At 35.6% G+C, this 14,500-nt stretch overlaps 1 protein-coding gene across 2 annotated transcripts in view; it reads right to left on the bottom strand.

The window, feature by feature from the left end:
* Window positions 1-6,981: 6,981 nt before the first annotated feature.
* ADAM10 (ADAM metallopeptidase domain 10) overlaps window positions 6,982-14,500 on the bottom strand; it is a 122,899-nt gene continuing 115,380 nt past the window's right edge. For both annotated transcript variants that reach the window (XM_019657532.1, XM_019657533.1), the window contains exons 15-16: window positions 11,800-11,926; window positions 6,982-9,248 (exon numbers count right to left, since the gene is read on the bottom strand). In XM_019657532.1, the coding sequence (XP_019513077.1) occupies window positions 9,154-9,248; window positions 11,800-11,926 (222 nt within the window). In that variant the 3' untranslated portion in view covers window positions 6,982-9,153. The remainder of the gene's footprint in view (window positions 9,249-11,799; window positions 11,927-14,500) is intronic.

Raw genomic sequence — 14,500 nt, forward strand, 5'->3', positions numbered from 1 at the left:
CATAGGTAAGGAGAACCTGTCCCTTGCTGGAGACCCAAAACGGTACCCACCATCTAAGCAGCAATTCCCAAAATGTTTCTGCAGAACTCAGACTCTCTAGGAGAAGAATGAACAGAAGGGTTACCTGGTTTGGGAGCCCTGCACACTGTAAGGCCCTTTTAGAGATCACAATCAGTGTTACTATAGAAGAGGGTCTAAGAAGTACCTCAGTCAAAAAAACAAAAAAAACAATCAATACATGAAAATAAAAGCAAAAACCTGTTTGATTTGAACTCAGCATTTCCATTTGACTCTGGAATCCATACCCACTCCCAACTTTGTTTTTTTCTGAATATTTGTTTTAAGACCTATGGAACCAGAATTTTGTAGAAAAACTTTATAGAGAAATGTTGGATCAGTAGGTTTACTGCAGTAACATACCATCTACAAAATATTTAACTTTCACTTTTCATTATGAAAGTCAAATAAAAAATACCATAGACAATTTAGCTAAAGAAAACACTTGTCACACACAAAGCAGCCAGGGCCTCCACATTTAATTTGTAATGTGAGCCTTCGGAATCCACTTCTTCTTGGGCCAGGAGTTATAATTTGTTACTTACTCCAGAGTAAAACTGTGCTCCAAAGCTAAGCTGTGCTTTTCCCATTTGTGCAAAACATGGTGGGTACATTTTATATTCTATAAATATAACTGCCTACTAGATTTTGAAAGACAATTTCTCTCTGGGAGTGAGGGCAGGAGTTGTGCTGCCAGGGGATTTAGAATCAGGGGTGTTAAAAGTTAGAAGTATGGGTGTTGGTAATGGGTTGTAATGAGACTAACTTTTGTGCTTATCTTGTGAAATTAGCTTAATTGCTCATTTACAAAACAAATAGCCTTTATTAAAATACAAATGTTTATTGAACACTTACGTAACCAAGTTCAAGGAAAACAGGGATTACTAAAGTGCAGTCCTGTAGAACCCAGAGGGCAGGGACAACCCAGACAGAGGGAAGGGCATACCCACTGGCAGGAAAGCATGACAGTGTAGAAAGAGTTAAGGAACTGCCCTGCAATCACATCATTTCTAAAAGACTGTGACAGTGAGCTTGGACTAGAGCAAGACTTGTTAGAGCAAGTTTGTTACAGCAAACGTTTACCGGAACTCTCAACCTCAGCTCAAGCCTATCTCATTTTCTAGGCACTCTGTACTTGTCTATTTTACCGCACAAATCCCATCTGCATTTTAAGTGTTGGGCTCTGTCCACTAAAGTAGGAGCTCGCTGAGAGCACGGATGGCAGTCCCTGGGGACTGTGAGGACAAAATGCGGTTGATAAGTGAATGAAAGTTGGAGGCTAGTGAGTCTAGGTGGTTCTTTCAAGAGCTTGGCTTAGACCAGGCACGATTACATTGCCATGTGGTCTGTGCTATGACAGAAAGACATACAGAACGCTAGAGAGCAGAGCAGAGGGACGCCTCGCTCAGCACAGTAGGAGGTTAGATGTCCTGATCCTGAGTATACGGTTGTCATGATACAGAGGTGAAGGTCGGAAAAGGGCCTACCACAACTCCCAAACTGTTGGGCCCACATCCTTAAGAACAATAACAAAGTATAACACCTGGTAAAGTAGAAGCCAGATAGCTCTTCAGTAAATGAGCACAATGCTAAGCAAAAAGGAAAAATCATTAACAACAACAACAACAACAACAACAAAATATATAAAGGAATCTGAATGGCTAGTTTACGTATAATAAAATCAGGAGCAAATTTAAGAATGAAAAATGATTAAAAATACTATTTGACCTATTTAACCTCTTTTCTGCCTTCAGATTTGGGCTCAATTTGTTGTTTTTTTAGGGGAGCATTCCTTGACCTTCCTGACTTGGTCTCACTTCCTCCCTCAGCCCCACCCCTGCATGATGTGTGTGGATCACCAAAGGCCTCCCCAGCATAGCACTTACCATGGTTGGAATTGCACAAGTATTCATTCACACAATTATTTGATTGATATCTCTGTCACCTACCAGTGTTCAGTTTGCTACTGTATTCCTATCATCGAGCAGAGGAGCTGGCACAAACAAGTGCTTAAGAAATATCTCTCCAATGAATAACTGAGGCAACCAGTCCACACAAATAAGCATATGCATACCATAGGAGCCACAGAATTCCACACATCCAATGATAGGATTTCAAGGGAGAGGGAGAAGGGGAAAAAGTGGTTAACAGGATAATTCACTTAATCAGAGGTGCCACCAATAGGGACTTAAGAAAAGTGAAAACTAAAACTAACTACAATCACAAAACTAAATAATGAAAAATTAATCACAACATATCGACACCTTAATTTATAAAAACTGGCCTTTTATGCTTAGAAATACAAAGGCTAACTCCCATGCCCAAAGGCAAAAGAAAAAAGAATATATACACTTAGAATGAAGAATAAAATTGCTTAATTTGTTCAATATTACCAAATAGCCTTCACTTTCCCAAAATGTTTTCTAAAACTCATGCAACGAAAGCACTTTTTATATAAGACAACCTACATTTTATCAAATTATTCTAATTATTTTTACACTGAGAACCAACAATTCCAGGATATCTTTCCACCTCTAGGGATCATTATCATTTTAACAAGAAAGAATAGAATCTGGTTTCTATACCGAGCTACTTAACATTTATTCTAATATGGGACACACAGGTTAAATGTGGGTAACCTGATCACACTGACATGTTTTAACAGCAAATAAAGAGTTTCCTTAAATAGCTAGCAAGCCCCACAAAAACTAGTGAGCAAAGAGGAATCCAATGGCTTGCTTGCTAAGGCTGGTCAATGATGGACACCTTCAAGCACTTGCCCTAGCAGTTGAAATCAATTAATCATTCATTTTAACTTGAGCAGAATATAATTATGTTAGCTTGACTGCTTCATGTTTAATTCTGCTAAAAAAAATCATTAAAAATCATTATGAATATAGGCCATTATAATGAATTATTGCTAAAATAAGAGCAGTAATGAATGATTCACATTTTTAAAAAACCTTTACAGAAAATTTCTAATATAAACACAGGGAGAGAAAATAGTATAATGAATCCCCAAGTACCCATTACCTAGTTTCAACAATTATCAACTCATTGGTCAATCTTGTTTCAACTATATTCGCACACATTACCCAACACCAGTTCCTTAATTATTTTTAACCAAATCTTAAATACCGTATTATTTCATTTTTAAGTATTTCAATTTGCATCTCTAAAAGGGCTCCTTTTAAAAATGTAAACACCTAAAAATAACTGTTAAAATCCTTAAAATCATCAAATACCTAGTCTTCCTGTTTCCCCAATGGTCTCATTTTTCGTTGTTTGTTCAAATCAGGATCCAAATAAGTCCATAAATTGTATTCGGAGATATATCTCTTAAGCATCTTTTTTTTTTTTTAAACTTTATTGGGGAACAGTGTGTTTTTCCCAAGACCCCATCAGCTCCAAGTCAAATTGCTGTCCTTCAATCTTAGTTGTGGAGGGTGCAGCTCAGCTCCAAGTCCAGTCACCATTTTCAATCTAGTTGCGGAGGGAAGGGGGGGCAGTGCTGCCCACCATCCCATGAGGGAGTCAAACCGGCAACCTTGTTGTTAAAGAGTACGCGCTCTAACCAACTGAGCCACCTGGCCACACTCTCTTAAGTATCCTTTAATCCTTCTCTTTTTCCCTTGCAATTCAGTTGTTGAAGAAACAGGGTCATTTGTCCTGTAGTTTTCCAGTCTGGATTTTGCTGATTGAATCCCTCGTGGTATCATTTAACATGTTGGTTTCCTGCCTTTCTAGTAAAGAGGCGCTTAGATCCAGAGGCTTGATCAGGATCAGACTTGATTTTCGGCAGGACTGCTTCACGGGTGGTATGTGTATTTCTATTAGGAGGCCCAAAATGTTGGACTGCTGTCTCTTTGTGCGGTTAGCAGTCACTGGTGACCATTATCTAGATCCATTAATCACGAGAGGGTTAAAATGGTGATGGTTTTCATTCCTCTTGATCAGCTGGAATATTTAAGAACATATTCCAAAGGCAACTATGATTTTGTAAACTATCTTATTAACTTGTGGAGTAAAACATAATAAGCTTCAACCTCTTGCAGATATTATCCTTACTGATGCTAAAATTATCTCCACTTTGGCCAGTGGGAACTTCTTCAAGGTGCCTCCTCCTGAATCTTCCTTGACAGACCTCTAACAGCTTCCTTGTTTTCTGGTATGACAGTGTTTTCTAGGCTCTTGAACGTTTCTTTTCCTAGACCTGGAATTAGCCATTTATCCAAGGAAGTCTGGTTTCTTTGAAAAAAAAAAATGCTATTTAGAGACCACAATCAGGGCACCATATCTGACTTTTATTTAAATTATGTCCAAAGCTAATCAAGTCCATTAAGCAGTCTTTTACCATTGTTTCTAATAAATTCATGTGGCTGCATGCATGTGAACTTTTAAGCATGGGCTCTCAGATTTAAAAGGAAAAAAACCCTATTTATATAATATGCTGATGATGGGAGTATTCTTACATATTAATAATGAGAGGAGTCAACTTGATACATCTATCGGGAAGACAAATTTTATCAATGACTTTTAAAACACCTTTAACCCAACAATCCCACTTCTACAAATGTCTTTTATTATAATATTAGGTTTAGGATTTTCCTTATAGGATTGTTTAAAATTATCAACACTTTGAAAACCTAAATGTCCAAACAATAGGGAATTGGTTAATTTTTAAACTGTGCAATACATCCATAGAATGAAAGATTTAGTCATTAAAATGATGTAGACATATCAATGAACTGTTAAGTAAGAAAGGTGGGTTACAGAAGTGTGCACATTATGCCTTTAACCACATGCATAGGAAAAAGTCTTGAGGATTATGTTTCAAAATCTTAACAGTGCAAACCAGGCTGTTCTCGTGTTTCCACAGCTGGTTTGCGATTTGGCATCCCTGGGTCCGCCTGCCAAGTCAGATACTATACCACTCCTCTATCTGCTTTCCAGTTTCCAGTATTGTGTTCTTGTTATCTTCTCTTCTATATTCCTTGTCCTTCTTGGATTATGCTCTTTTCTTTCCCTAATCACTGTGATTTTAGGAAAGAACCAAGGGTAATAAATATTTTGCTCAACTCTTCTTTTTTATATATCATTTCATTGCTTTTTATAGGACAGAATAGACACTCTGAAGAGATTACCAATTATAAAATATATAAACTTCTACTGAAAATAGTGCATACATGTATATATCTAAGACACACAAACAACATAGCAATACAGAACACAAGGACTCACTTGTATCCTAACAATATAAAGGGTTGGATATAGAGATGAAAACGGCAAAACTAAACTAGTAATAAATGGAAAAAGAGATTCAAATGAAAGTTGTTTTTAATCAACAACATAAAACCAGAAATGCTGAAACTGAAGCTGAGCTCTGTAGGGCAAACTGATCATCTGTTTAGTTACTCAGAAGTCAAAATTGCTTTTCAGGAAACTGTAATTTCTCACAACTTCAGTGACTTCTCTAAAGATGAAATGTCCCTGGCAACATACTCAACTTGCTCTCTAGTTATGGGAGACCTGACGCTTTAGCTCTAGATAATGAACATTTCCTCTTATACCTCTGAAGACGGGCTATCCAGTTTTGTAATGCATTTACTACACTGACCCTTTCATACTTTTGAATAGAAATACTTCACAGGAAATGAAAAGCTGCCTCAACCATAAGAACCCACAACTGCACAGCTGCCAAGGACACTAATCTCATCTTTGGAGAAAAAGAATCATTAGATCTTAAAATGTAGACACCATAGGAAGAGGTATAAAAACTTAAGAGTAGTTTGCTCAATTTGGAGAAATCTTCTGTTTTCACTAGCCTGTGAATATAAGAAAAATGAAGTACCCAAAACACAAAGACACCTCAGAAAACAAGACTGTCATATCAAGTCTTTCCCTTAAAAAAGTCCTTCCCCAAACTTATGATATTGCCTGACAATATGGGAAACACCAAGCCCAGAAACTCTAATAATTTATTTTACTGCTGATTTTGTTTTTGAGGTGTTGCCTAAATTTAGAAAACTGAAAAAAATTCTAAACAAAATTTAAGCATTCAAATGTAAGAATAACAAATTTGTAATTGAAATTAATCAATATTGATAGTTTCATGAACAAAATTAAACATACACTTTTTGTTTCTCAATTAAAGTAGAAAGTATATGGCATGTTTACTCATTTAACAAATACTACTTATTTATAGCTGGCCTTGATTTAGAAAAAAAAAATTTGGGACTGATTATTCTGTGCAGGGCACCACACTGAGCTTATAATTCTTTTTCTAGGTAAGACTGACAATGTCAATTCCCTCCTTATTTGCTATGAATTTGACAAAGCAGGAAAATGAGGTTCAAATTTTTAGAATATACTTATCATTAAACTACACTTTTAAAATAAATGTGGTACTTAGCATTCAAAACTTTGCAAAATACTATACATATAGCAGGTCCTCGAATAACGTTTTATTCGGTGTCATTTCATTATAACATTGCTGAGAAGCTGTAGGAACTTAACTTTTGTTATATCAGTCTATGGTGAAACTGGTTTCAGTAGGCATGGTTTCGTTTAAAGTCACAGAACCTATGGACCACATTAAGTGAGGACTTCCTATAAATAAGAACAGTTTCCAAAATGACTCAGCTCTTCCACCAAGATGAACACTTTTAAACACATTGAACAGTGATTGGAAATAATGTAAAGCAGTTGAGATTAGTTAAGTGTTTTTAAAATGTTCAGATACAGAGATAGCTAATCATAAATTTTTACACGGACTCCTAACTAAGAATAAAGATATCTGTACTTCTATGGGGAGAGACAATTCTCTTTCTGCTTAAAAATCCCTTTCATTTAGTAAGGAAAAGTTGCCTTGTGGGAAGCTTCTTTTGGTAGTTCTCAGAGTTCAAAAAGTATGGAAGCTTCAAGTTGATTTCATCATGTCTATTTATTAATGCATTTCAAGTTTCAAAAAACCTTACATCTTTGCACAATACTTTATTTTTTGCAATTTTTAGTAAAAATTTCCAAAGTGAACAAAAAGATACTGTATAAAACACAGTGGACATTAAACTGACAGTAGTATTAGATCTCATTTGTCTTGATCCTTTTGTTTTACCACATCTTGATTTGCTGTGGAGAGTTCAGTGCACATCTCTTTTCAGAAAACATTTAACTTAGACTCAAAATAAAATAGGGCAGTGTATACCTGCCAAAACCCTACCACAGGATAACATTACAAGCAAAAAAATGTACATGTTCCAAAGTCTACCACACTCAAGAAGTTACTAAGAACTCTTGCAGAATAAAAGTCACCATTTTAGAAATGCAAACCCACTTCCAACCTTTGCACAGTCCAAAAACAAAGGCATTTAAATGATTTGAAAGCAATTACATACATATCTAGCTACTTGTTTGTTTAGAATTATTTATAATCTATCTGGGGTTTCATGTACAAAATTTGTCTCTAAATCATGTACAAAAAGCTGTATTTTGAAAAAAGTCACCACATACTGTACAAGTTTACAAGGAAGAGATCCCATTATTTTCTCTAGCATTTTTGGCCTTGCTGGCTTGCGTCACATTATGAGAATGATTGTGTAAACCTTATACTCTTAAGAAAAAAAAGGAAAAAAAAAAAGGAAGCCAAAACACAGAGTTTTTTCAGCTTTCCCTAAATTTGCCTCCTATGTGAAGCCAGGAAAATCATAGCTGTTTATGTCTAATTTAAGTGATGTAGTTGGAAAACAGAAGCAATAAATATATCACAAGCTTAAAATATTCTTGTAATGCCCCCTTCCATTCCTGCATAGCAATAAGTCTGTTAATACATTAAATGCTTTTGCTTTCTTTCTTTAAAAAGCCAATTATTTACATCTGTTTAAAAAATAAATTTGGAAGAAGACATTGTGCTGTTTCACCTCCACTGCTGTTAAAATATTTTAGGAAAAAAAAATGTCAGAAGGCCTATCTAAATTTTAACTACTAGTTGAACAAATCACTCTTCTTTAGTGGTTACCAATGATCAGTGATGATGTGCAGAAAAAACTGTTCAAATATTTTGATAAAGACACAGCTTTTCTTTTCCATATCAGACAAAAACCAAAAACATAATTAGCATACTTTAGATATATGGAAAGCACAAATAAGAGGTTACAAATTTAAAAAGAATCATTTCATTGACATGATTTCTAACAAAGCATGAATAAATTTCACCTACCAATTCAAAAATGGAATTGAATTAGAAAGTTTAAAAATAAGTAAGCAGAAATCAGACACTTACATAAAGAACTAACTCTGAAGTAGTATGCTGCATCTGTCCAGTTTGCACAACACTTAACTGTGTTCTTCAGCGTAGTCACTCATGTGCTCATAGCAGCCATTTGATAAAGACAAATGAATCAGAACCAACTCCATCATAAGAAAAAGGTCAATTGATTCTCATTTCAAAACTGCCTGTGTAAAGCATTACAGAATCCTGGACCACTGAATACCACCATTCTCTGTTATCCTGAGTATGTCAATTAAACAGTAATTTTTCATTAAGAGCGGAAAAAATTTATAATACAAAGAAACATCCATATTGCAATTTCTGTTTACAATTGCACACAGAAGTACAGTGTACGTAAGAAATACATGTCTGCATATAACAAGGTATGTACATTGGCAAGTGATGTCTCCAATGTTGAGGTGGTCGAGCCTCCTATCCTTGATTGGCAGTTAAAAAAAAAATATATATATATATTTCAATTTGTGATAAAAGTTTATCGAGAGCCAAGTTTGCCTGCAAGTGAAGAAAATGCAGCAACAAAGAACAGGGAACACGGGGCACATAATAATATTCTAAGACTTTGTGCCATTAGGTTAAAAACACCTGTCCATAAGAAAATTGGTTCCTTTTCCACCCCCCCACCCCCAAATTGGAATTTTCAGGCTTTAAAATTAAGTAATTCCACCTGGTCTGAGGACTTGATCTCTTGCCATTTTTTTTCTTCGACTGTTATTTGTGAGGGTTAAGTTTGGGGATGATTTAATAGGTGTCTCTTTGGAGTGAAGTTTTCCCATTTTAGGCACTAGGAAGAACCAAGGCAAAAGCTGCAGTTAACGCCTCATGTGTCCCATCTGATAACTCTCCCGGGGCCGCTGACGCTGGGGTTGCTGAATGGGCTGTGGAGGTCTCCTCCTCTTTAAAGTGCCTATGAGTCACAAACAAAAATAAAAACAGATTTACTGTAAGCTTTTTAATCTTTAAAAACAAAGTTGCCGGGCCAGCCGAGTGGTGTGATGGTTGAGAACTGGCTTGGGACGCCAGAGGGGCCCGGTTCGGATCCCACATATGAGGGCCGGTGACACTGCCCTCCACAGCTAAGATGCTGAACGGCGGTTCAACCTGGAGCTGGGCTGCCGTGAGTCACCGGTGACGGTGTAGGTTGCAGCCCCTGTGGCAGTGGGTTGCCATGGGCTACTGTGTGTAGCCAGCAGCCAGCGTGAGCAGCCAGTAGCCGCAGTGAGTGGCCGTCCAGAGGCCGGCGACTGATGTGCCTCGCCCGGGAAGAGCGCAATGATGGTGCCAACTTGGGGCAGTGAAGCAACATTCCTCCACAACTAGACTGAAGAACAAAACGACAGCAACTTGTCTGTTCCCCTTCCCCCAATTCCCCAGCACTGTTCCCATCCCCCCAATTCCCCAATAAAAAAAACACACAAAAAAACAAAGTTGCCATATCAATAAGAAAGGTTCTAGATTGGTACTACCCTATAGAAATATAACATGAGACATATATATAATTTAAATTTTTCAGTAGCCATAATGAAAAAAGCTTTTTAAAAAGGTAAAATAATTTAAATATTTTTTATTTCATTTAATCCAATATAGCCAAAATATTACCATTTCAAGATGTAATAGATATAATAAATTGTATACATACCAGTCCTAAAGTCTGATATGCATTTTAAAAAATTCATTTATTTTTATTAGTTTCAGGTGTACAAAACAATGTAATAGTTAGACATTTACACTCCTAGCAAAGTGATAACCCTCCCCCCAATCTACTACCCATCTGACATCGTATATAGCTGTTACAATACCACTGACTATCTTCCCTATGCTGTACTGAATGCCAACTGTAATTAAATATATATATACCGGGGGTGCCAAAAAAATGTATACACATTTTAAGCGATGTTATCTATGTATTACTTTTCTTTTTTTTTTTAAGCTGAGCCATCCTGCCACCTTTTGGCAGCTCAGCGGCTGCTCAGCTCAGGCCGGGAATCGAACCACTGTTGCTCAGAGCTCAAACTATTGAGCGAGCTCTTAACCAACTGAGCCACTCAGTCAGCACTTATGTATTATTTTCAAAGTTGAATTTACCTTGACACTTTTCATGAATGCTGACTAGTTATTTTGTAGAATATAATGATTTGAGCTATCAGTATATATTATTACAATTTTAATACAGTTTTTTCCTTTCTTAAAATGTGTATACATTTTTTGGCACCCTCTGTATATAGTCTGATATGCATTTTATATTTACAATACATCTCAACTAAGACTAGCCACATTTCAAATATTCAACAGCCACAACTTATTAGAATAATATGGATGCTGGAGGCAGAATTCATGATGAAAAAATTACTGAGTGTCTTTGAGCAAATGACTTAACCTCTCTGAAACTCAAGTGCCTTCTTTGTCTGTAAAACAGGGATAATAACTAACTCATATAGTCCATTATGAGGATTATATAATTCACATGTAAAAGTGCTTTACACTTTTTGTGAGGGTTCAACAAATGACAGCTATGGTGTCATTTAATTTTTAAAGGTGGAATTTGCTGAAAGTGAAATCACGTAAAAAAAGCTGTTTCACTGAACAAGACCATAGTTGGTAATGTACGTAAAAAGTGTCATGCGGCCCCTGGAAATCCCTAAGAAATTGACATCATTTCCAGAGGGCTAACACTGTAAATTTACGAAAACCAATAACATAAAAATCGAATTTCCTGATTCCCACCAAGATATCACCCCAGCATGAGTAATGAGGTCTCTTGCCCCAAGGTAGGTATACAGAGAAACAACTGAGGGAAAATGGAGAAAATTGTAAGAAATGCCTAGTTTTAATCTGCTTTCTGTTGGGTAGTGGATTTGGCCTGAGGTAAGAAGCTTCCTGAGACGTGCTATGTCTCCCTGAGAGGTAAACAGTGAAGACCAAACCTTAGGAGTTTTTTCAGTGACAAAGAATGGTTATTTGGTGAATGAAGCCTCTACCTCAAGACTCTCCCACAGACTGTACTTCCCCTTAAGCATCATCCCTAGGGAAAAAGAGCTCATGTGCCAGAAAATGTCTGAAGAGCATTAACATTAAAAATTGTAACAGAAGCATAGCAATTAAATAGAAAAACCAATCATTTAAAACTATCCTAACTATTGTAATAAAAAAAGGAAGCGTTTAGAATATGACAACAAAATAAAAAAAAACAAGAACCAAGCAAAAATAAAATTTTCTAAGTCTAAATATTTTTAGACACTCAGGACAAATTAGCAATAAATTGGCAGCCATTAGGTGGTTTGGATTCATAAAAAAACAACACTTAAAAACCAATTAAATAATTTATCCAGTAATCCCAATCTCAAGGAGAAAGTACTATAAAATTAGTTACTAAAGACTCATTTATAATTCAATTCTACCTGCCGAACAATTCCGAGTTATAAAAATATATATACCTTGTCTTGCTCAAACTGACTTACCTGGAAGAGGTTTAGGGGGAGGCAACTTTGGATTACTACTTGGAGTATGAACACTGCATATCTTGATAAATCCAGCCATTAACATGATCAGGGCAATTCCCATAAGCAATACTGCCCACCAGTTATCCTAGAAATAAACAGATTTTTCTATTGAAAAAAACAATATAATATTTTATATTATATAAAATACAGAATAGAATATATTACATTTTAATTTTTAAAAAACATTGTTGATTGGGAGTTGTACAGATATCATATATAAGCACATGTATATTAATTTCTTTAAATATAAAAAAAAAGTATAAAGGAGAAAACAAAAATCACTCATAATTTCACTTCCTAGGAAAAAACCACTCAATCTATTTTCCTTTTCAGTCTCTTTTCTATATAACTGTCATATATATGGATAAATACACATGCAAACCTGGGGTCATTCTATATAGTTTATATTGTATTTTCCCATTTTATTAAATATTTTTTAGTTTGAATATTTTCCTCTTTTTTTGGCCTATAACTCTTATAGACTATGTTCTGTTTGCTTTTATACTCTCAATTTACTTAGAAAGTATATTACTTACTTTAAATTCTAATACTGGACAGATTTTTAAAAAATAGTTTCTATATTTTGTCCTAATCACCAAAGTTAGGACTAAAATTCTACCTTTCTAGAGGTCCCCTTTTCCTGTTATTCTATTTCATTTGGAATTTCAGACCCAGATTGCTGTTAGGAAATTATTTTTATATGATATATCTTAGTTTTCATTATATTATACATATATATTGTAGTATCTATTATATATTCATTTATTTAAAGGTTAACAGTCTTTTTTAATATGAAAAATGGAAGGATATACACATTTTAGAAGCAGGCAAACTTTACCCAGTCTAAGAAGGAACTAAATATTTTACTTCTAACTTAAACCATATTAAACAAATCAATCAGCTAAACCAAAAACCTTCAAAAATTACTGGTAAAATCTTCTTTATAGAAAAATCACTGTTTCCATTCTTAATAAATTCTAAGTCTATTTTGCAATTCAAAATATTCAAATTTTGTTTAAGATAGCATGTACTAATAAACAGCACACAAAATAGCTGCAACTTTAAAACTATGAATTTTCACACTGGCTTAACACAGATTGTAATAATACATATATAATTATTGCTAATCATTGCCAATAAAACCCCCATTTAAGAAAATTTTCTATGATCTAAGGTCTTATAACAAATGGCCTACTCCTTCTATACTGTTTTCTTTATCCCAAAATACCCCAAGCCACTCTTTTCACATGTGCCTAAATCCTCTCCTACATATACATTTTTTTAAATTTGTTTAATTTTTGAAGAATCTCAAACTCAGAAAAGTTGCAAGTATAATACAAAGAACTGTTTAAAATCGGGAACCATCTGAGAGTTAAGTTGCTAGGATTAGATGCCCTGTTAACACCCAAACATCTTAGCACATGGTTTCTACAACATAAGGGTGTTTTCCTAGATAACCACAACACAGTCATCAAAATCAGGAAATTAGCACCAATACATTACTACCATTTAATCCTTAGATCCCGTTCAAGTTTTGCCATTTCTCCCAGTACTATCCAATTCAGAATTATGTGTTGCATTTAGCTGCCACGTTTCTTTAGTCCCTAGCAAACTAAACAAATTCCAGTCTTTCCTTGTTTCTATAACCTTGGCACTTTTGAAGATTATAGGCCAGTTATTTGTATCAGAATGTCCCTAAATTTGGGTTTCGCGCATGTTTCATTATCATTCAGGTCATATATCTTTGGTAAGAATATCACAGAAGTGAGGTCTGCGTTCTTCTCATTGCATCCTATCAGGTGACACACAATTTTGATCTCATACTGATGATAAATTGATCACTTGAAGTGTTATCTGCCAAACTTGACCATAAATATACTCTTCTCTTTTGTAGTCAATGTGTATTTTTATAGAAACATAATTTGGAACTATGTAAACATCCTGTTCTTCATCAAAGTTTTAATTTATTCATTTATTTATTCCCTCATGGCTTCCTATTTTACTCATTGGATTATAATCCATTACTATCATTATTTTGTCTTTTGGTCCCCCCCCCACCATTCTCTGAGCACTCTACTTCATGACACAAAGTATAAATTCTAGGTTCCTCTTGCTCTTTCAATGCCCCAGCCCTGGAATCAGCCATTTTTCCTCGCAACCCTGGTTCCTTTTAGAACTGCCTTCCTATGCAGACACCCTCCTCACAACACTTGTACTCTGATATTGCAACCCAGTTGCCCCTCTGTGGGGCATCCTTACCTTGCTTGGGCACTAACACCCCACCTGGTCTTCTTCTCCTTCCTTACCCTCCTCACTCTGGTCAGGCTCCAACACCCTGCTCTGTGCTACTACAGCTCCCCCCACCCACTTGGCATGAATGCCTACCTTGCTTGGCCTCACCTAATGGCTTTAGGAATTAACTGTTCAAGAGACGAGACAGTAAGGCATAATGTAATTCAGCCTTGCTGATGAAATACTTGGTTTTTTAAGAGAAGCTACAAAACTGAATTACGTGAAATCTACTTTTAAATGCTGGCAAATCATTCAAATTTCCGAAAAACAATATATAGACCATGCAAGACATGCTTACAGAGCTAAATCTGGCTTGCAAACCACAAGTTTACAATCTACTTTTCAAAAGCCATTTCTTGTATCCTAC

Source organism: Hipposideros armiger, unplaced genomic scaffold, assembly GCF_001890085.2.
Source record: "Hipposideros armiger isolate ML-2016 unplaced genomic scaffold, ASM189008v1 scaffold_276, whole genome shotgun sequence".
In the NCBI taxonomy this organism is placed as follows: domain Eukaryota; kingdom Metazoa; phylum Chordata; class Mammalia; order Chiroptera; family Hipposideridae; genus Hipposideros; species Hipposideros armiger.